Consider the following 21,487-nt stretch of genomic DNA (forward strand, 5'->3'; position numbering starts at 1 on the left):
GGGCTGGACCTCTGTGCACTGTATGCCTGACGTGTAGAGTAAGATGTCTGCAGATAGAAAATATGGGGTTAATGAACTGGGGTTATTGGGGTGTTCCCATCTCTTTCCTCTTCTCCTCTCCTGTAGACCCCCAAAGGTTAACGCTCTCACCTTAGGTAAGTGAATGCCGAGCTCTCCATCTGCCTCGGGGCAGGGTGCTGTAACCAGTTTCTTCACTGGATAGGTAGCGCAGGCCTCTTGACTTCAGAGGACTGCTGTCCGTCGTTTACTGCACGAACGGTAAGTTTCGAGTCATTCAAATGTCTTTAAAGTCTTTAGTAATGATGTCTCTTGTTTTGCAGGGTTCCGGCGATGGCGGATGATGGGCTGAAGTGAGTTGAAGATGGAGCCCGTGTGATGAATAGAAGCGCCTGGAAGCACGTAAGTAAGCGCTTGTTGCCTGCTTCACTATGCGCTCTGTCTTTTTATTTTGCAGGTACGAGTTCGGAGCGGCTGCAGGGTGCCGGAATACCCACTGGATTAGATGTGGAAAGGAGTAATGGCACGTGAGTATTAAAGTTCCCCAATGTCTTTAAACGCACCTTGTTTTGTCTTTCAGATGCGGGATGCAGCGCCGAAGGCCTCCGGAGCGTGCGAAGAGTTGGTAAACTTTTGTCTTTCAGATGCCGGAATGCAGTGTGAATACCTCTGGAGCGCACTAAGAGTAGGTAAGCCTTTGCCTTTCAGATGCCGGAATGCTAACCTGTTCTTTCTTGTCTTTATAGGTGTTGCTGAAGACTGGATTCCGGATGGTAAGCCTTTTTCCTTAAGCCCAGGACCGGATGCAGAAGACACGATGAGCGTTCTGCTGCAGAGGTTGCAGAATAACGCAAAGCAAGATTCATCCACCGGGTGTGGTTTAAATAGCCTCCTGTAGTGCTTAGGTGTCTCCTTCCACAGCCACGCCTAAGTAAGAAAAGAGTTCCTGGTAAGAAAAGAGTTCCTGCCTTCCAGAAGAGTTCCAGTGTTCTGAATCTAGGGAGTGGCTCCAGCCCCACCCAACAGGAAAAGTAGTTCCAAACAGAAGAGGATCAGAGGCTCAACTGGCAGGCAAGTAAGCAGCATGGTCTGCTGAAGGTAAGTCCACCCAAGCATTATGAGCCCGGCGCTTCCAGCGCTGGGACTGGGCATATTTATGAGCCTGGTGCCACTGGTGCCAGGACTGGGTCCAAAAGGTCCCAATTGGGACTGGTTGGCACTCGGAACCTGGGTTATGGATCTGCTTCCAAGGGAGTTGGGAAAACCCTGACCTTTTGGAAGCAGAGATCATGATAGTACCCCCCCTCAAGGCCCCTCCCAAACCGGGCTTCTCCGGGGGTTTTGGCTTGTCAGGAAATGTTCGGTGAAATCTTTTGATTAGGCGAGGAGCGTGGACATATTCAGCAGGTTCCCAGGATCTCTCTTGGGGGCCGTAGCCTTTCCAGTCAATTAGGTAGAATAGTTTAGATTTGGAGATCTTGGAGTCCAGAATGCTTTTCACTTCAAACTCGAGTTCTCCATCCACTAGGATAGGTTTTGGAGATTTGGTTAGTCGGGTTTGAGGTTGCACGGGTTTTAATAGAGAGACGTGGAAGACCGGATGTATCTTCATGTGCGGGGGCAAGTCCAACTTGACCGCTACTGGGTTTACTATGGTAGTGATGGAATAGGGACCAGGGTATCTTGGGTTGAATGTGCGTGGCCCTTTTAGAGATAGATATTTGGTGGATAACCAGACTTGATCCCCTACTTGATAGTGAGGGGCTTCCTTCCGATGTTGATCTGCTCCTTTCTTGTATTGTTCTTTAGCCCTTTGAAGGTGAGAAACAGCTTCCTTAAAGGCTTGGGTGATTGTAGAATGCAGGTAGTCTACTGCTGGTGTTTCAAGATCTTGGAGGGGATCCAACTCCGAGGTTCGAGGGTGACTGCCGTACAAAAGAAAAAACGGGGTTTTCCCAGTTTCCGAATGGACAGAGTTATTGTAGGCATTCTCGGCTATCCAAAGGATATCTTTCCAAGTTTTTTCAGTTTGTTGCAGCATGCAGCGTAAATACTGTTCCAGAGTTTGATTGGTCCTCTCGGTTTGTCCGTCGGTTTGAGGGTGGTGACTGGTCGATAGTCTCACATCAATTTGAGCCGACCGACAGCAACTTCGCCAAAAATGAGAAATAAATTGACTACCTCGATCCGAAATTAGAACCGAAGGAAAACCGTGCAGTCGGACGATGTTTTCGAGAAATTCTCGGGCCAGAGTTGCTGCTGTTGGCAAGCCTTTGAGCGGAATGAAATGCGCCATCTTGGAGAATAAGTCCACGATTACTAGAATCGTATTGTATCCGGAGCATGGAGGTAGATCGGTGATGAAGTCCATAGAAAGCGTATGCCAAGGGCGAGGTGGGATGTCAATAGGGCGTAAGAGGCCTGCTGGTCTTTCCTTTTGACTCTTGTTTTGGGCGCATACTCCACAGGACATTATAAAGTCTCTGATATCTTTTTTCCAAGACGGCCACCAGAAGTAGCGCTTGATCTTTTCTGAGGTCTTGGCTATACCGGGATGACCTTCCATTAAAGAGTCGTGATAACAAGAGATTACTTTTTTCTGTAAATCTGTGCTGGGTAGGTATAATCGTTCTTGGAAATACAATAAGTTGTCCTTTACTGCAAAGTCCTTTCCCTGCAGATGCCAATTCTGTATGTCTGCTGGAGTTACAAGTTGCCTGGCTTTATCCTTAACTTCCTCTATGGATTCTGTGGCGATTACACCCAGAATTCTTTGTTCGGGAATGATTGGTACAGGTTTAGGGTTGACCAAGTGTTCTTCCACTCCCATCCGAGAAAGGGCATCGGCTTTACCGTTCTTTGTACCAGGTCGATAGGTAATTATGAAGTCAAACTCGGCAAAGAATAATGCCCAACGGAGTTGTCTAGAGGATTGGGCTTTTGCGGTCTTCAAATATTGCAGGTTTCGGTGATCCGTAATCACAGTAACGGTGTGTCGGGCCCCCAGCAGATAATGCCGCCAAGCCTTAAAGGCAGACTTGATAGCCAGAAGTTCCTTGTCAGTAATCGTGTAATTGATTTCAGGAGGCGAGAATTTGCGGGACCAAAATGCCACGGGATGCAACTGATTGGTTACCGGGTCCTTTTGTGATAGAACTGCCCCCATGGCAAGGCTTGAAGCATCAGTTTCCACGATGTAGGGGAGTTCGGGGCGAGGGTGTTTTAAGATTGGTGCAGAGATAAATTTAGTCTTCAAATCCTGGAAAGCTTGTTCCGCCTCGGTAGACCATTCAAAACGTTTGTTTTTCTTTAACAAGGCAGTGATGGGATGGACTATTCGAGAGAATTCGGGGATAAACCTGTGGTAAAAGTTAGCGAAGCCTAACATGCTTTGCACACCTTTTACGGAGGATGGTGATGGCCATTTGAGAACTGCATCGACCTTCTTTGAATCCATACGCACTCCGCCAGGTGATAATATGAATCCCAAGAATTCAACTTCAGTCACGTTGAAAACACATTTTTCCAACTTAGCGAAAAGTTTGTGTTGACGCAATCTTTCGAGGACCATTTTCACGTGTTTCCGATGTTCAGATTCCGATGAAGAATAAATGAGGATGTTGTCAATGTAAACAACAACACATACATCTATGAGCTCTCTGAGGACATCGTTCATAAAATATTGAAAGGCGGCCGGGGCATTGCAAAGTCCGAAGGGCATGACCTGATATTCAAATAGCCCATACTTGGTGCGGAAGGCCGTCTTCCATTCATCGCCCTCTTTTACTCGTACCAAGTGGTAAGCTCCTCTAAGATCCAGCTTTGTATATATGCATGCTTTTCTGACTTGGTCCAGGAGTTCAGGGATCAAAGGTAACGGATATCTATTCTTAACGGTGATCTGGTTCAGGGAGCGATAATCGATACAAGTTCTAAGGTCTCCTTCCTTTTTTGGAACGAAGAACAAAGCTGAAGAAGCAGGGGACTTGGAAGGACGAATAAACCCATTTGCCAGGTATTGATCCAGGTATTGTCGAAGGTGAAGGTTCTCAGGCTCGGTGAGGGCATAAATTCTACTACAAGGAGGAGTAGATCCAGGTATCAGGTCTATCTGGCAGTCATAAGACCTATGAGGAGGTAGAGAGTTAGCCTGATCCTTCCGGAAAACATCTTGGTATTCTAGGTATTCGGGAGGTAACTGGGGAGTCTCTGAAGAAATTGCGGCCAGTGCAACACCAGGTGGAGGGTGACAAGTAGAGACACATTCTGGAAACTGGACCGTTCTTGCTCGCCAATCGATCAGAGGATTGTGTTTCTCTAACCAAGGTATTCCTAGAATAATCTGAAACTGAGGGGCCTTGATCACATCGAACACGATCTTCTCATGGTGTCCATCTTGACTTACTAGCGTCACCTCTTGAGTGGTATGCGTTACTGGCCCGGAGGCTATCTCCGTACCATCCACCGTAGTAATGACGTCCTTTACAGCCTTGGGACAAAGAGTTAGATTCATCCTCAAAACCATTTCATGATCCACATAATTGCCGATGGCACCGCTGTCGACGTAAGCTTCAATTGCATGTAATCGATCCGGATTATCAGGGCTAATGAGGACCATAGGTATCACAAAATGCGAGGTCACGGAACTGGTTTTCACGCTCAGCAAGAGGACCTCTATTCTTGTCGGGCGAGGTCGTTTCCCTGCTCAGAGTTTGTAACTTTGGTAACTGCAGCTCCTACTGCCTTCTTGGCAGGTTTCACCGGACAGTCTCGAAGAAAGTGCCCTGAGTTTCCGCAATATAGGCATAATTGCAACTGTTTCCTCCTTTCCCGCTCCCTTTGTGTTAGAGGACCTTTCAGACCCCCTATTTGCATGGGTTCCCCGAAGTCTACTCCTTTGGAAGGAGTTGGCGGTTTGGAAAATACTCGAGCATCAAACTTGGAATGATCGGCCTTCCTGTTCTGCAGCCTGTGATCTATTTGAACGACCAAGTCTATATAATCCGAACAGTCTTGTGGGGGATTCACTACTTGGGCTAAAACGTCTTTGAGCTCTCCACGTAGACCTCTATAAAACAGCGTAATCCTTTTGTCCTCAGGCCATTGAGTTTCCACTATTAGTCTATTGAAAGATGCAATATAAGCCAAAAGGTCGTGATTACCCTGTCGCAACGAAAGAAGCTCATTGTCCAAGGCCTGCCCCTGTGAATGTCTTGCGAACAGTTTTTCCATACTAAGCTGAAAGGCTTGAAAATCATGGAGAACCGGATCATCTTGATTAACTAGAGGGATCGACCAGTCTGCCGCATTGCCACTAAGGTACGAAAGTACAAAAGCTACTTTTGCTTGATCAGTTGGAAAGGCTGCTGGCCGGCATAAGAAGTGCAACCGGCACTGATTGATAAATACTGCAAACCTCTTTGGGTCACCAGAAAATCGTTCGGGCGGAGCCAGAGGTACATTCCCAGGTAGGTTGATCTGCACTGGATTCATAGAGGATGTTGAAGGAAGATTTGCCCCTGATGCGGGTAATGGGGTCTGTCCGGCTTGTGACTGTAGCACTTGTCTAGCAAGATTGTCTGTTCTCTCCTTGGAAATAATTAGTTCCCTTCTTAGAGCATTCGTTTCCTGACGAGCTGCATGCACTTCTGCCCTTAGTTCCCCAAGTAACCGGGCTAGGGGGTCAGTATCCGAGGTTTCCATAGCGCCTGGGCGAGAGTTTTGCGGTAGGCTTTGCGTTCTGTAACGCTCACCTGATTCTCGCAGAGGCGCCGGTCTTGACTGGGCGACTACCGTATCTTCAAAGGTGATGTGTAGCACCCGGTTGGCTCTTTGGGCTGGACCTCTGTGCACTGTATGCCTGACGTGTAGAGTAAGATGTCTGCAGATAGAAAATATGGGGTTAATGAACTGGGGTTATTGGGGTGTTCCTATCTCTTTCCTCTTCTCCTCTCCTGTAGACCCCCAAAGGTTAACGCTCTCACCTTAGGTAAGTGAATGCCGAGCTCTCCATCTGCCTCGGGGCAGGGTGCTGTACCCAGTTTCTTCACTGGATAGGTAGCGCAGGCCTCTTGACTTCAGAGGACTGCTGTCCGTCGTTTACTGCACGAACGGTAAGTTTCGAGTCATTCAAATGTCTTTAAAGTCTTTAGTAATGATGTCTCTTGTTTTGCAGGGTTCCGGCGATGGCGGATGACGGGCTGAAGTGAGTTGAAGATGGAGCCCGTGTGATGAATAGAAGCGCCTGGAAGCACGTAAGTAAGCACTTGTTGCCTGCTTCACTATGCGCTCTAACTGTCTTTTTATTTTGCAGGTACGAGTTCGGAGCGGCTGCAGGGTGCCGGAATACCCACTGGATTAGATGTGGAAAGGAGTAATGGCACGTGAGTATTAAAGTTCCCCAATGTCTTTAAACGCACCTTGTTTGTCTTTCAGATGCCGGAATGCAGTGTGAAGACCTCTGGAGCGCACTAAGAGTAGGTAAGCCTTTGCCTTTCAGATGCCGGAATGCTAACCTGTTCTTTCTTGTCTTTATAGGTGTTGCTGAAGACTGGATTCAGGATGGTAAGCCTTTTTCCTTAGGCCCAGGACCGGATGCAGAAGACACGATGAGCGTTCTGCTGCAGAGGTTGCAGAATAACGCAAAGCAAGATTCATCCACCGGGTGTGGTTTAAATAGCCTCCTGTAGTGCTTAGGTGTCTCCTTCCACAGCCACGCCTAAGTAAGAAAAGAGTTCCTGGTAAGAAAAGAGTTCCTGCCTTCCAGAAGAGTTCCAGTGTTCTGAATCTAGGGAGTGGCTCCAGCCCCACCCAACAGGAAAAGTAGTTCCAAACAGAAGAGGATCAGAGGCTCAACTGGCAGGCAAGTAACCACCATGGTCTGCTGAAGGTAAGTCCACCCAAGCATTATGAGCCCGGCGCTTCCAGCGCTGGGACTGGGCATATTTATGAGCCTGGTGCCACTGGCGCCAGGACTGGGTCCAAAAGGTCCCAATTGGGACTGGTTGGCACTCGGAACCTGGTTATGGATCTGCTTCCAAGGGAGTTGGGAAAACCCTGACCTTTTGAAAGCAGAGATCATGACAGATATACTGGAACACGAGATTAAGACAAACCCCGGACCACCCGTAAGGCTCAGGCCCTACCGAATTCCTGAAGCACGGCGGAGTATCATCAAAGCCGAGGTGGAGGAGATGCTGCGGATGGACATTATCGAACCATCCATCAGCGTATGGTCATCCCCCATAGTGCTAGTACCTAAGCCGGACGGTTCGGTCCGCTTTTGTATGGACTACAGACAGTTAAACGCGGTGTCCAGATATGAGGCTTATCCAATGCCTCGGATGGACGAACTCCTAGAGGGCCTTGGAACAGCCCATTACTTAAGTACTCTGGACTTAACCAAGGGCTACTGGCAGATTCCCCTACGCTGCCAGGATAAAGAGAAAACTGCCTTCTCCACCCCGCAAGGACTATACCAGTACAAGGTTCTGCCCTTTGGACTCCATGGGGCACCCGCAACGTTCCAAAGATTGATGGACATCATACTAAGACCACATGATGGATATGCTGCTGCTTACCTGGATGACATAGTGGTATACAGCCGATCCTGGGAAAAACATTTAGACCATCTGGAACTAGTGGTGGCTGATCTACATAAAGCAGGGTTGCACATCAACCCCAAAAAGACTACGATGGGAACCCACGAAACCAAATATCTGGGACGTATAGTGGGTGGGGGTACCCTGAAACCTCAACTATCTAAAACCCAGGCCATACTCGATATACCGACCCCCACCAACAGGAAGCAGATTCCAGCCTTCCTGGGATTGGTTGGATATTACAGAAGATTCATCCCCGACTTCTCCTCGGTGGCCGCCCCCTTGACCGACGCCTTGAGGCTTAAGGGAGTTCCTAACCTGACCTGCAACCCGAGTGCCCTGACCGCCATAGCACACCTGAAGCGAAGGATCACGTCGAACCCTGTCCTTTGCTGTCCAGACTTCCAGAAACATTTCTTTTTACAGACTGATGCCTCGAACCAAGGCCTGGGGGCCGTACTTTCACAGGATAGAGGAGGGGACCTGCAACCGGTGTGCTTGATCAGCCGGAAGCTATTGTCTCATGAGTCGGCATACTCGACCATAGAAAAGGAGCGTTTGGCCATCAAATGGGCCGTTGACTCACTCCGGTACTATCTGCTGGGTCGCCGGTTTACGCTATACACCGACCATGCACCCCTGCAATGGCTGGCTCAACATAAGGACACAAACCAGAGGGTTCTCCGCTGGTTCCTCTGCCTCCAACCTTTTGACTTCATCACGTTGCACAAACCTGCCAGGTTCCAGCTGGTGGCTGATTATCTGTCCAGGTGTTCTCCCTGGCCCGATCGGCCTGGGATTGGGGGGGGGTGTGTGAGGATGCGCCGCAGCGTACATCCAACGTGCCTCGGCTAGAGCCGCGGCGTGCGTCGGACACACCTCGGCTAGAGCCGTGGCGTACATCCAACGCTCCTCGGCTAGAGCCGCGGCGTGCATCAGACACGCCTCGGCTAGAGCCGCGGCGAGGACTATCCGCACCCGATCCCAATTACACTGGGATCATTAGTTCCGGGACCTCCCAGCAGGTCCCGCCCATTAACTTGCTTGCAGTGGCTGGAAGGGGAGCGGCTGCCAATAGTTGCGGCGACACCGCGCATGGCTTACCTGCTTTGCAAGCCGGCCCGGATGGGGGTGTGCCATACTCACCGGAGCTCGTAGATGTAGGCGAGGGGCGACCAGTCCATCATCACCGTGTTCCCTGTGACAAGCCCGGGGCTACCCGTAGCGGGAGGAAGGCTCCCAGCATTGCCCATATTGTGCGCTGCCACGGACACGTGACCGGCACAGGTGTCATGCACTACAGCAAGAACGGGAATGGCAGCACGCCGGGACGGCGCACTTTCAGGGAGGCGGGGTAATACCTCGAGAGCCAATGGGAAGGGGGCTCGGCTGGACGCTCAATGATTGGTAGGGGCCTGAACCCATCTGCTCTGTTAAAAGCGCGCCAAGCCGTTCTGATGGTTGGTTCTCTTTCCACAGGATACGGAGAAGAGAGAGGAGGGAGAATTGGAGTGGTGGGCCTATCCGGACGCTAAGAGATAGAACCAAGTTGGGACTGCGGCCAACACACTCTGGGAAGCCAAGACACCGGTGAAGGAAACCGGAAGGACTTGTGATCTTATTTGCCCTTAAAGAACTTACCCTACCAAAAGAAAATAAATATGCTTTCACCTGACTCCCAAGTGTAATTTCTCACAATGTACCAATGGAATTCTGGAAAGTTTGCCAAAATAAAGCCTCAGAAAGCCTTGGGACAGCCACAGACAGGCCTTCCACACAGGGCTTACTCACAAAGCGCGTGCAATGGCGCGAGGGGAAAAGTTCAAATAGTCTTGTGGGTAAAGTTGGCAGAGGCAGGGGCACTCAGAGAAATTTTCCACCAATGGAATTCTGGAAAGTTCGCCAAAATAACGCCTCGGAAAGCCTCGGGACAGTCACAGACAGCCCATCCACACATGGCTTACTCACAAGGCGCGTTTGTATTTTGTTAAGGATATGCTTGTTAACTCCAAGATATAAGGCGCTGCAATAATCCAGTTTTGACAATATTAAGGCATTGGCGAGTGACTTCACTCTTGCACAGCTTGGTCACCACTGGTTTGAGCAGTTTGGTAAAGCACCATCGAGCTGATGAGAGCCCAAATGGGAGGCAGGTGAACTCCCATCGGCATCGTTGCCAGAGGAACTGAAGGTAGCTCCAGTGTGGCTTCTTCTGAAACTCGCTGACTTCTTTCGCCATCAGCTCCTGATCCTCTATGGAGAGGAAAATCAGAGGCGGAAGGTGCTCTTCTATGGGTGCTTGATAGAACTCTAGGTGGAAACCTTGAACTGTCTCTAAGACCCAAGCATCGTTGGTGAGATGCGGCCAGTTCTCTAGATGTGGCGACAGCCTACCACCAATAGTAGAAATCACTGTGTTTGCTTGCATGCTGCTTGCTGCTGCGCTTACTCTCACCTGAGGTGGTGGCTTGTTGTCCATTGCCACCTCTCCATCCTCTGTCTCTGTCCCTTCCTTGAGAAGGTCCTGGCCTCACCACGCTGACTAATTGTAGGGAATTTGTCCTGTATCACGGCTGGCAGAGCAATCCCTGTCTCTACCAGACCTTCCGAAAACCTTTGGGTCGAAGACCCTCTTCAATGAAGCCTGTGCTTTGTCCAAGACCACGTAGGTGTTGGCAAATCTAGTCATGTACTTGACGAAAGCTTTCCCAAACAGCTGGTCCTACACCGCCTCCTGGACTTCCAAGGAGGCCAACTCTCCCAGTTTGGGATCGATCTTGACTAGAATCGACCTCCGGCGCTCTACCATTATAGCACAATTTGCGTTGATGTTTATTCATATGGCTCTCTGGGCCCATCCTACCAATATGTGTGTGCCGACTGGCACACTACTCTCCATCGCCACTTTTGCCATCTGGAGGATCTTAGCTAGGGGCCCTATACAGTCCAGTAGTTTATCCTGGCACCCCTCCAAGACCTGTCAATGCCTTTTTCTTACATCTCTTACACATCTTCCCTTGAAGGTCAGCATCTGGGAATCTATCTCGGGTGTGTTAGCCACATTCCCCTGAAGAAAAAGGCCTAGGACATTCAACACTCCACTTGTTTCTGGTCTCTTTGTCCAGGGGCATGCAAAGTTGTTTGCCACCTTGGGCAGGGGCATCCACTCTGATGATCTTCGGTGCACGACCAGGTCTGGGACAAATTCATCGCCAGGCGGCTTGTCTCCCAGTCCTTCCTCCTCTTGTGTTTCTTGCTTTTCTTATGTAGCTGCTCTTCCTTGCTGGGGCTTGAGCTCGCAGAGTCATGGGAGACGTCTTATTCACCATCATCAGAATATGTCGGAGATATGGGAGACTCGTCGCCCTTAAATTCTTCCTCTAGGCTAGAGGGTCTGTTGTCGGCTTTGCTGCAAACGTGGACTGGTACTTGCTTGAAGGATGTAGCTGAGCTGGCACGTCTAGTGTCCCTCGGCTGGTCACGTGCCTATCCCGTAGGGAGTACGGCGTACGTGCCCTGCAGGTCTTGGTTCTTCCTCCTGCTTTCTCTTCACGAGAGGTTTTGGACCTCCCACGTATCTCCTTGGAAAAGGTGATCCAAACTTCTAGGGCACCGAGTTTTCTATTCAGGGGTCTTAGCCCCGCAAAAACTACCTTCCTGCCATATGGTCAATCGGTGGGTCTCTGAAGGAGTTTAAGCTTATTGGCCTGGTGACTTGCTACCGCTGGAGATCTCTCCTACCCGTTGCATTATTGGGTCTTGCCACTGAACCAGGGTCAATATGGGTGAGCTGTCAAGGGTCTCCCCAGTAAGGCGGTTTTGCAGGTTGTTCTTGGGCCTGGTCCTGCAATTGTCATCGAGGAAATATCGTGCAGTGGCTTGGACTCTTGGTCTTTTGCTGCTGCTGTATTTAGTGCGGCCTGCAGGTGGTGCTACCTACCAGTATCCTGCGCTGGCGGAAGCTCCTTGAAGCTGAGCCGTGACTGGTCTGCTTGTTTCGCTGTGTTCTAGCAGGAGAAGACCTGCCTTGATCCACCAGGGTCGCACAAGAGAGAAGAGAAGCACTGCGCCAGAACTGTCAACTGGCAGTTTCGCTTGGTATTCCTCACTTCCACTGACCGCAGCGAACACCCGGCGCGCAGGAGGAAGTGCTGCCAGAAATGCGCACTGGCTTGTGAGAGCCCGACGTGCTGACGGTTAAACACTGTACCACAGTAACAAACCATATAATCTGACAATACACTTATTCCTAAAATGCATTGCTATCTAATGGCGTGCCTCGCACCTAACTTCTAGCTTGACTAGAAATGTGCGCTCCCCGCAGCAATGTACTTAACTGTTTCTCGAGCAGCAAAGAAAGAGTAAGAATTTTGATGGACTAGGCAGGTTATGGGGCTGTGGTCCTCATGGTTAGTTTGGAGAATCACGTGACGCTCCAACTCGGAGCATTCAAGTTTTTAACTACAAAAGAGACTACTTCTTTGAGAAATTGTAGTTCTTTGTTAAGTTTTACTTGTTGAAAATGTACTTTGTGTTTGCTGCTCGGGTTGTGAAGTAAAATGTTAAGCATAACACAAACTTACGGTCTTTAATCAAACGGTTCCAGCAGGCTGTGTATCCGTACATGCCAACCCTCCCGATTTAAGCGGGAGACTCCTGATTTTTTCATTGTCTGTTCTACCTGCATTATAGAGAAAATGCAAGATTCTCAAAGTCAGGTGTGAATAGTCCTTCAAGTCCTTTTTTTTGCATTCCAGTAAGTAATTATATTTTTTCCTTTATAAATTAAGGACTTTAAGTACCAGGATGCAAAGATTGAACCATGAATGGATGAAGTATTCGCTCTTGACTTGGCAGACCGAGATCTGAGTCAAGAATAACCAGGCTTGGGGGGCAGTTTAAAATCCAGACCATCAGAGCTCTCAAGTTTCCCCATGGCCATCCAGTCCAGCGTGAGGTCACAAAGTCCTGTGTTCTTCCCTTTATGAGTACTACTAGTCCCAGAATACCAAGCAAATTCAGGACTGGGTGGCCTCCTCACGCATGGCCACAGAAGAGCTCTGAGAACATGCTTACTATGAGATCTGGGGTGACTTGACTGCTTAACTGAAATTAGCACCCAGGCAGATGGAGCCAGCCAATCAGGTGCGTAGGAACGTGGGCTTGAACCACCAGTTTAAGCCTGCGTTCCATACCACCTGATGGCCGGCTCCCCCACCATCATCTTCCCCCACACTCCGTCACCTTTTCTTTTTCCCCCTTCCCACCCCCTTAACCCCCACTTACCTGTTTTCGGCTGCGGCACTCGCCGCAGTCACTCCTTCTTCCTGGCTCCCGGAGGCTGCCATGCAAAGGAAAGAGGGGCTCCATGCGGCGGCCCTCTTCCCGTTCCATGGCAGCCATCCTGGAATAGTATGGCGTCCCATTAGCGGCAGGAAAATACTTTAAATTAGCCCCGTCCCAACATTCGGGACGGGTGCTAATGGCGTTATGTACCTGCACCACAGGCAACACCGGGGGGTAAAGGCCCAGGCCCATGTTAATGGGGCATTACCCCCCGGTGTTGCCCGTGGAATTGGTACATAAAGCCACAGTGATGTCAAGTGGTTAAGCAGCGTCTTTGTGATCAAATCACTTTACCTCCTTGTGCCTCAGTTCCTTTATGTCCCAAAATTAAGAGTGCCTAGAAAGATTCCTTTTATATGAAGCACTTTATAAAGTATTGACACAATCTGTGAGTGTTGAAAGGGTACTGCTAACTAATCATGTGCCATTAGGGATGCATCCATGCCAGCACGTCCTGTGCCTTCAGGAGATGCAAGTCTGTATTATGTTTGTAGTTTTAATATTCCCATCATATTTTATTTTATTTATTGCATTTATTTTACGCCCAAACCCATAGGTACCACGGCGTAGATTACAGAATACCTAGTCTTGGTTGTTACATTACATCCATAAAGCAGTACGGTTTGCAAATGAATACATAGTCTTGGTCATTACATTTACAACGATAGAGCAGTAGGGCTTACAGTTTGGATTTGTGTTAGCCTTATGACAGTCACCGAGGTGTACATAGCAGGTTTACAGGCAGATAAAGTTGCTAACATTACACAAAGCAGGTAAAAAGGTATGGATTAGTGGGTCCATTGGCAGTAGTGATTATTAGAATGGACAAAGGTCGGGCATATGGTTAGTATTGGTCAAAAAGCCAAGTTTTGAGGAGTTTCTTGAATTTGTTCAATGAGGGTTCATTAGTGATGTTGGCATGGAGTGTGTTCCAAATTCTAGGTGCTGCTATGGGGAAGCTGCTGATCTAGAGTTCTTGAATAGTGGGATGAACAAATGCAGGTGGGCATTAGATGTTGTGTTCTTGTGTTTTTCTGGCTTAGGCTTTGGTTGAGGTAGCTGGGTGCGGTGCCTGCAACGCATTTATGGGTTAGTGTGAGATTTTTGTGAATTATTCTTGCTTCTATGGGGAGCCAGTGTGCTTCTCTTCTATGTTGTGATATGTGATCTCTTTTCTTTATGCCTAGTGCTGCTCTCAAAGCTTTATTTTGGATTAGTTGCATTTTGTTAAGGTTTTGTCTTGAGGTGCCTAGTAGCAGTATGTTACAATAGTCTATCTTAGATAGTATAAGGGCTCTAGCTAAGGTAATACAATTTTGTTGTGTAAGAAATGGTCTACTTAGAGTGGTAAGTTTAGCCGTGTAAACTGAGGAAGAGGCAAGGACATTAATGTGTTTACTCATGGTGAGACTGGAATCAAGATAGACGCCTAGTGTTTTTACTTGCTTAGAGATGGTAATAGGGGTACCAATCGATTTTTATTTCTGTGTATTGTATGGGGAAAGTTTTGCTAATTGGGTAGGGTTGGAGAGCCTACAATGAGGATCTCAGGGTACCATCGATTTTTATTTCTGTGTATTGTGGGGAAAGCTTTGCTAATTGCGTTGGAGAGCCTACAATGAGGATCTCAGTGTTTTCTCCATTTAAGCAAAGGCTGTTTGCTGCCATCCAGTTTTGGATGATGGAATAGATTTTGTTTACCTCAATGGTATCCTGTTCAAGGTTTCCTGATATGGGAATGAGTATTTGTGTATCATCGGTGAAATTTGTTTAAATTACTCCCATTGCGTCTAGTGCTGCAAAGAATAATTTAGTGTATGCGTTATAAAGTTTTGGGGAGAGGCAGGAGCCTTGGGCGACTCCGAGCGAGTGGGACTGAGATGGGGTCTGCTGCAACCTCACCTATGGCTACTCTGGAAGTGCGGTCCGAGAGGAATGAGTTGATCCAGGTAATGGCATCCTTAGAAAAACAGAAATTTCTTGTGAGCGTTTGACAGAGTTTTTGATGGTCTACTAAACCAAATGCCGCGGACAGGTCAAGTAGCATCAGTATGTATAGATGACCTGATTCCCTAACAGTGTCCATCTGATTTTTGAGATCTAGTAACGCGGTCTCGGTGCTATGCCCTGGGCGTAAGCCCGACTGTCTTTCTCCTAGCAAATGGTTATTTTCAAGGTGGGATTGTACTTAAGAATATGCGATTTTGTCTATGATTTTGAGAAGGAAGGGGACAGTGGTGATGGCTCGGTAGTTGGTGGGTATGGTGGGGTCTAGTGAGGGTTTTTCAAGGAGAGGGTTGACCCACACTTCTTTGATATTAGGAGGGATGGTGTTAGACTTAAAGGAGGCATTAACAAAATTGGTGATGGTAGTTGCTAGGATGGGTGCACACTCCTTGACTAGTTTGGCAGGGAATTAATCTCCTTTAAAATTTGAAGGTTTTAGTGAGGCTATGGTTTTTAGTACTTGCTCTTTGGTGACCATGGTGAAGTGGAATTCGGGAGTATCCGAGTTGGTATCTGCTGTGGGCAGGGCAGATGACTTCACGGTGGTAGCTAGTATTTCTATTTGTGAGTTAATTTTATTTTGCAGGGTGGTTATTTTGGTGGCCAAAGCATCCTGAATGTTGGTACACCAAGCTTTATTAACTTGGGTTATTATCGGAGGAGGGATAGGGGTTTCTAGTTCCTTAATGATTGCAAATAATGCTTTACTGTTTGAGGCGGCATTGGTGATACGCATGTTTAACGAATTTGCTTTTTGGGTGTATACTTTATCCTTGTATAATTTAGAGATACGCTGAACTTCATTTATGGTATTGTTGGTGGGGTTTTTTCTGTAAAGATGTTCTAGTGATCTTTTCATTTTTCTGAGTTCTCTGAGGTTATCGTTAAACCAAGTTTTACTTCTTTTGGGTTTATTTTTATATATGGGTTTGGTTTTATATCATAAATCCAAGACTACAATTCCCAGAATGCAAAGAAAGGACCAGGAATGAATGAGCATCCCCCGAATGATGTGGGTCAAGTTGGTATGTAAGTGGATGATGCTGTGCACCCAAGTTGTTTCATGTAATGTGTGAAAAGCTAATTGAGCAGTGGCTTTTTCTTCAAAATCTGGTATTGGTAGTTCAGGATTAAAAATGGCAAATTCATGATGAAAAGTGAACTCTGGATGATGTAAGTACATTTTCAGGAGCATTGGTAAAGTCATGGACTACAACTAAAACAATTCAGATTTTCAACACATTTGTTCCAGAAAGTCATAATTCTATTAAAGACACAGAGGTGTCACTGACACTTGTCTCTGAAGACAGAGGTGCCAGAAATCCTTTGCCATATCTGCCAACATCCTGGACATTGTGACGCCCAATCTGATTATGTACCTGACCGCGGACACATTATCCATCTTGAGGAGCACACAACATTGTGCCGTCTCCCGAGTCCAGCATCTCACTGCAAAGGATCATGCCAATAGCTCCAGCATTTGATGTGTAATAAAGTTTCCTGATCCAACCAACTGCCCCCTGTTGACAGGTTCCCGCAACGGGCTCCCTAGCCCTATCTGATGGCATCAGATTCTATAATTAAATCCGGGGATGAGCCAAACATAGCTCTCCTGTTCCATGCATCCATGTGATGGAGCCACCATTCCAACTCCTCTCTCGCCTCTTGAGAAATCAGAATGCTTTGCTTGTAATATACGCCCCTACTGAGGTGTTGGATCTTTAGCCTTTGTAAGGCTCTGTAGTGTAAAGGCCCCAGGAAGATGGCTTGATGGTCAAAGCCAATCATCCAACCAGTCTGGCAATTTCCCGTAGCTGCATCTCCCTCCTCGTCAGCGTGTGTCTGATTTGCTTTTTGATGTCGTTCACTTTGGCTATTGGTAAACTGAGAGATCCTCGAATCGTGTCTACCACAAACAGTCACGATGTGGGCTCCATCGTGACTGTGAGCAGGAGTCACAACCGAGACACTGTTTCCATGCGATTACGCTTTCAATTGACCTTGCAACTGCAATATAAGTGGAGCCCACGATCCTTCTATTTTTATGTCGCTTACCACACACCTTGTGTTAGAAATACAGAATTTCCCCTGCACAGCCTCAGTAGAAGAGCAAGTCGCTCGAAACACGTGTCAGGCTACTTTTTTGGGAATTAAATATACACCAACTTTAATTTAATTTGTGTGTGCGCGCAGTGTGTATGTAAAAACAACCTGCTTCTGGTATTTGCTTGAACCTTGAGCAATTCCTTGTTCTGGCACATTATGCAAATGTCATCCAGGTATATTATAAGTCAGATGCCTTGTTCCCTCAGATGTGTCACCACAGGCTTCATCAGCTTGGTGAAACACCAAGGTGCTGGCGCCAAGCCGAAAGGTAGGCTCCAAAATGCCCATGTTGTGTCCCCCCAGAAGAACCTCAGATATCTCTGATGTTCTGCCGCAATGTGAACTATGAGGTATGCACCCTTCAGATCTATCCACGCCAACCAATCTCCCTGTTGTAAGATGTCTCTTAGTAGGTGCATCTCATCCATCTTCAAAAGTCTGTAGGTCAAATATTTGTTCAACTCTCTCAGGTTGGTAATTGGTCTCAGCTTCTGTTTTCCCTTGAGCAAGAATACGTTGCTTAAGAACCCCACAGAGGAGTCTGTCGCCTGAACAATGGCCGCCTTGCGCTCTAAGCCTATCAGTTCTGAGTCAAGCAATTGCTCTACTCTTAGGCATAAACGATTTGGAAACTTTGTCTGTCTTGGTATCGTGAAAAAATCTATTTGAAAACCCACCCAGTATTACCCAAATTGTTTGAAAAAATGTGAACGCATGGTAGATTTGACTGAATTCAGTCACTACCATTTGGGTCGGAAAATACTGAACATGTAGAGCAGGGTTTGTGCTGGTGTCCCCTGCATCCTTAACAATGAAGGTGGGGGACAAAAATTGTTCGGCCCACCCCTTTTTAAATGAACAGTTAAAACAGGGGCCCGAACAGTTCAACTGCAGTCTGCCCACAAACAAAACGTTCACGGGCAGATCACCCAGATCCGAAAACCCTGTATCGTGTTGAAGACCCAGGCCTCTGTGGATATGGTGTGCCAACAAGCTACATTCTTTGCTAATCTCCCGCCTACTGCGGGTAGACCTACGCTTAATGCGTGCTTGTGCTTGCTTGCTCTCACCTGTATTATTTTGTTGGCGGTGTGCCTGTTGCCAGCCTCTGCCCCTTACTCTATCTGGGAGTGGAAGAAATTGTTTGGCTTCCGGTCTTCTTGTTCTCTCCATTGACCTCTGCTGGTGTTGGACCTGGCGTACGGGTATCGTGCAGTTGGCTGAGTGGATCCTGCCTCTGCCAGCCCTCCCAAAAATCTGCTTGCCGAACACCCTTTTCAGGGAGGCAGGTGCTTTGTCCAGGGTTGCATATGAGTTAGAAAATTTCATCAGCTCCTTTATAAAGGAGTCCCTGAACAGATTTCCTTTCGCAGCCGCTGCTGTTTCTGAGGTTGCTAGTTCGCTAAGTTTAGGATCTATTTTCACTCCTTCTTTCGGTTGTGATTGCGCTGTTGGCATTCCCCAAAATGCATACGGCTCTTTGAGCCCATCCGGTTAACACCACCGGGTCTATTGCCTCGTTTTTCCTTCAGGCTTCTTCCGTCATTTGAAGTATTTTTGTGAGTGGGCCCACAATGTCCAGCATCTTGTCCTGGCAGGATCGCCAGGACCTTTCCAGACTTTTCCTTACATCTTTCACATATTTTCCCATGAAAGTGACCATTTTGTTGTCTATTTCTTGAGTGTCAGCGATCCACTCAGGCAGATGCGTCCTTGGGAATCTGCCCTTAGCCTGTTTCTGACCTCCTGAACCATTGGTGCCCTAAGGTGTTTTTTAAGGTAAGCCGCTATTTTCTTAGGCGGCTCCCGTTCTAACGATCGAGGATGGATTAATGCCTGTGGGTCAAAATCATCATCATCTTCTTCGTCTTCCTCCGCGACCTTTCTTTTCTTTGGCACTTTCCTACGCTCTTCAATTGAGAATGATATCAACACCACCTCATCCTCTGGGCATTCATCTTGCCAGTCGTCATCGCCTTGTTCGTCTGAGCTACTGGATGATCTGTCTCACCAACTGCTTGATGTTAATCTCACTGTCTTCCTCTTGCCAATCTGTTTTTTTGTGTGGCATGCCCAGGGGGGAGGGAGGTGTTCTGTGCTCCTTGAGCCCTGCGGGCTACCTTTCTTCCCACTTTCTCTCTCCCTTGATCTCTTATCCCCTTGAGCTCTTCCAAGCCTTGAGAGAACTTTAGCCAATCCTCCATCAATGATATCTGCTGGGGACCGTGTCCAACGGTGGCTCCCAAAGCCTTCTGTAACACTTGCCCCATGCCGGATTGAACTCTCTTCTGGCTAATGCTAGCCTTCCCCTCATCAATGGAGAAGCTCATGGCCACGGTTGTAGTGTAAATATATATATAAATTGTTAACACAGGAGTCTTGGACTTGCTTCCCATCAGAAATCAGTATAAATGAGAGCAGTGGGTTTAGCCGCTGATCATTCAGCACCAGGTTTTAACGGGGACCGTGCCCGTCACTTGAAAGGAGTTGTCAAGGCTCACATAACCAGCAGGGGCACTGTGTGCATTCCATGCACAAACCACTTTAAACTGAGAGTTAATCTCTTTCTCTAGTGGCGATCGATCGTGCCTGATTTATAAAGTATTTGAGCGTACAACCCGTGTCTCCTCTGCACGCACTTGTCAATGGTCGTTTAAGTCAGAACCGAAGCGCCAGAACTAATCGTGGTCCCGTCGCACTTCGTTCTCCTTCTGTGACCGCAATGCCCCCTACTTGCTGGCCTGTGCTATTGCGGTTGCCGGAGCCTCTAGCCCCCTTGCGACCGCAACAAACTATACTAATCCCTTTGTGGATATGCTCCACTACAGTCTGAAGTAGGCTGCAAGCGCGCTGCCCCAACATGCGCCGTAAATACACTATTGTATAAACACTCTACACACTACCAAATATCACATGAAATAAGGAAGCATCATACATGCCAAAATTCCGAGGCACCCGAGATGGAGATTTCATCATAGAAATCGGGAGATGGAAAATGTTCTCCTAGGAATGCATTGGGGTTAGAAGTATTTCAGGTGGGAGAATGTGAAAAATTGCAATATTTTTCATGGAAAGGTCGGGAGTCTCCTGCGTAAATCAGGAGGGTTGGCATGTATGAAGCATACACTTAACTCGCTGCTGAACCAGCAAAGAAAGAGGCGCTTTCAAAGGAGTAGCAGTGTTTATGGGACAATATGGATGTGGATTGGTCAGGTTTATCAGGTGGTTTTTATTTGGACCAATAATAGCTTGGACTATCAAAGACTCCAACTAAAGTGAGACTTACATTTTTTGGATTTGTTACTGTTTACTATTGGTATTTTAAACCTGCTCGAGTACAGTTTAAGAGAAAGCATAATCCGAGCCTCTGGTCTTGACATAGAATCAAGTACTGGGGATCAGTGGAAAAACCACGAATGGACAAAGCTGAATTGTTTCAGTGGGGGCATGCTTTCACCTTCTATCTCTTTAGATATCTTTCAGTTATTCCTTAAACGTGCACCTTTGCTCTTCATATCCCAGCCCTTTTCCCTATTTCTAATAAAAACCCAATGCTCTCAAGTTGTCCTGTGTTTGGTATGAAATGTTAATCGGTACTTGCATTTAGCGAGCAACGCCTTGCATTCTGGTACTTGTAGGCCTTCATTTCTAGTGTGGTCAAAGGCATTCTAAAGAGCCAGAATGCAGAGTGCACTCGACAGGAATAGCTTTAAAGCATCTAGCACGGCATCTTAAGTTAAAAGTAAAATGTACCTCCTGCTTCCGAGGGTACAGCCAAACCTTCACCTTTAGCTGCCACCACACAATGCAACTCCCCCTCGCAGCCACCTTTATCAAGACTATCTCTTGGTTAGCCCTAAATACAGCTTTATCAAAACGCCACAGTGGAAGGGTCATCGTTGTTGCGACCATATTACGCATGTGAGGGGTTCAGTATCTGTGTCACACCACACGCTGGCAAGTATTGTATTCTTCTGCGACATCATGTGGCTAGTTTGGCCCCCAGCGAACTACTTACCCCCGACCACTCCTCCTTCGAGCCACTCCCGCCCGGCACAGGCACACGCAGCACTGACCAATTACACTAATTAGGATAGGGCCAAATCGGCTTCTCCACATAAACTATCACAGAGCTCGGCTCGCAGGGCAGAGGCACCAGAATATTCGGAGGGTTGTTTTTGCTAGGTCTAGAGTCGGTAAAATGGACGGCCACGCCGCCCTGCTGAAGTACTTGAAGCTCAAGTTCAGAACTCGAAGTCTCCACGTGCGCTGTGGGCTGGCAGAGTTTTTGGGAACGTTCATTTTAATTGTAAGTACCGTACCCCTAGATGAAGCGCGCTTCCTGCGCTGTTTCCGTAACCGGCGGCCGTGCCTTCCGTTAAACTCGAGGGCGGGCGACCGACCGAAAG

The 21,487-nt window shown here is 47.7% G+C and overlaps 2 protein-coding genes across 3 annotated transcripts in view; one reads left to right on the forward strand and one right to left on the reverse strand.

Moving 5' to 3' along the window:
• The window catches only part of GTPBP8 (GTP binding protein 8), a 630,806-nt gene that overhangs the window by 17,482 nt on the left and 591,837 nt on the right, over window positions 1-21,487 (reverse strand). The gene's annotated exons all lie outside the window — the stretch shown is intronic.
• Window positions 21,155-21,487, forward strand: part of LOC138525797 (aquaporin-3-like) — a 263,570-nt gene continuing 263,237 nt past the window's right edge. Inside the window, exon 1 of one of the 2 annotated variants that reach the window (XM_069636006.1) lies at window positions 21,155-21,387. In XM_069636006.1, the coding sequence (XP_069492107.1) occupies window positions 21,280-21,387 (108 nt within the window). In that variant the 5' untranslated portion in view covers window positions 21,155-21,279. The remainder of the gene's footprint in view (window positions 21,388-21,487) is intronic. The other variant, XM_069636007.1, reaches the window with a different exon arrangement.

This window comes from Ambystoma mexicanum, chromosome 7p (assembly GCF_040938575.1).
Source record: "Ambystoma mexicanum isolate Mex_15411 chromosome 7p, UKY_AmexF1_1, whole genome shotgun sequence".
NCBI lineage: Eukaryota > Metazoa > Chordata > Amphibia > Caudata > Ambystomatidae > Ambystoma > Ambystoma mexicanum.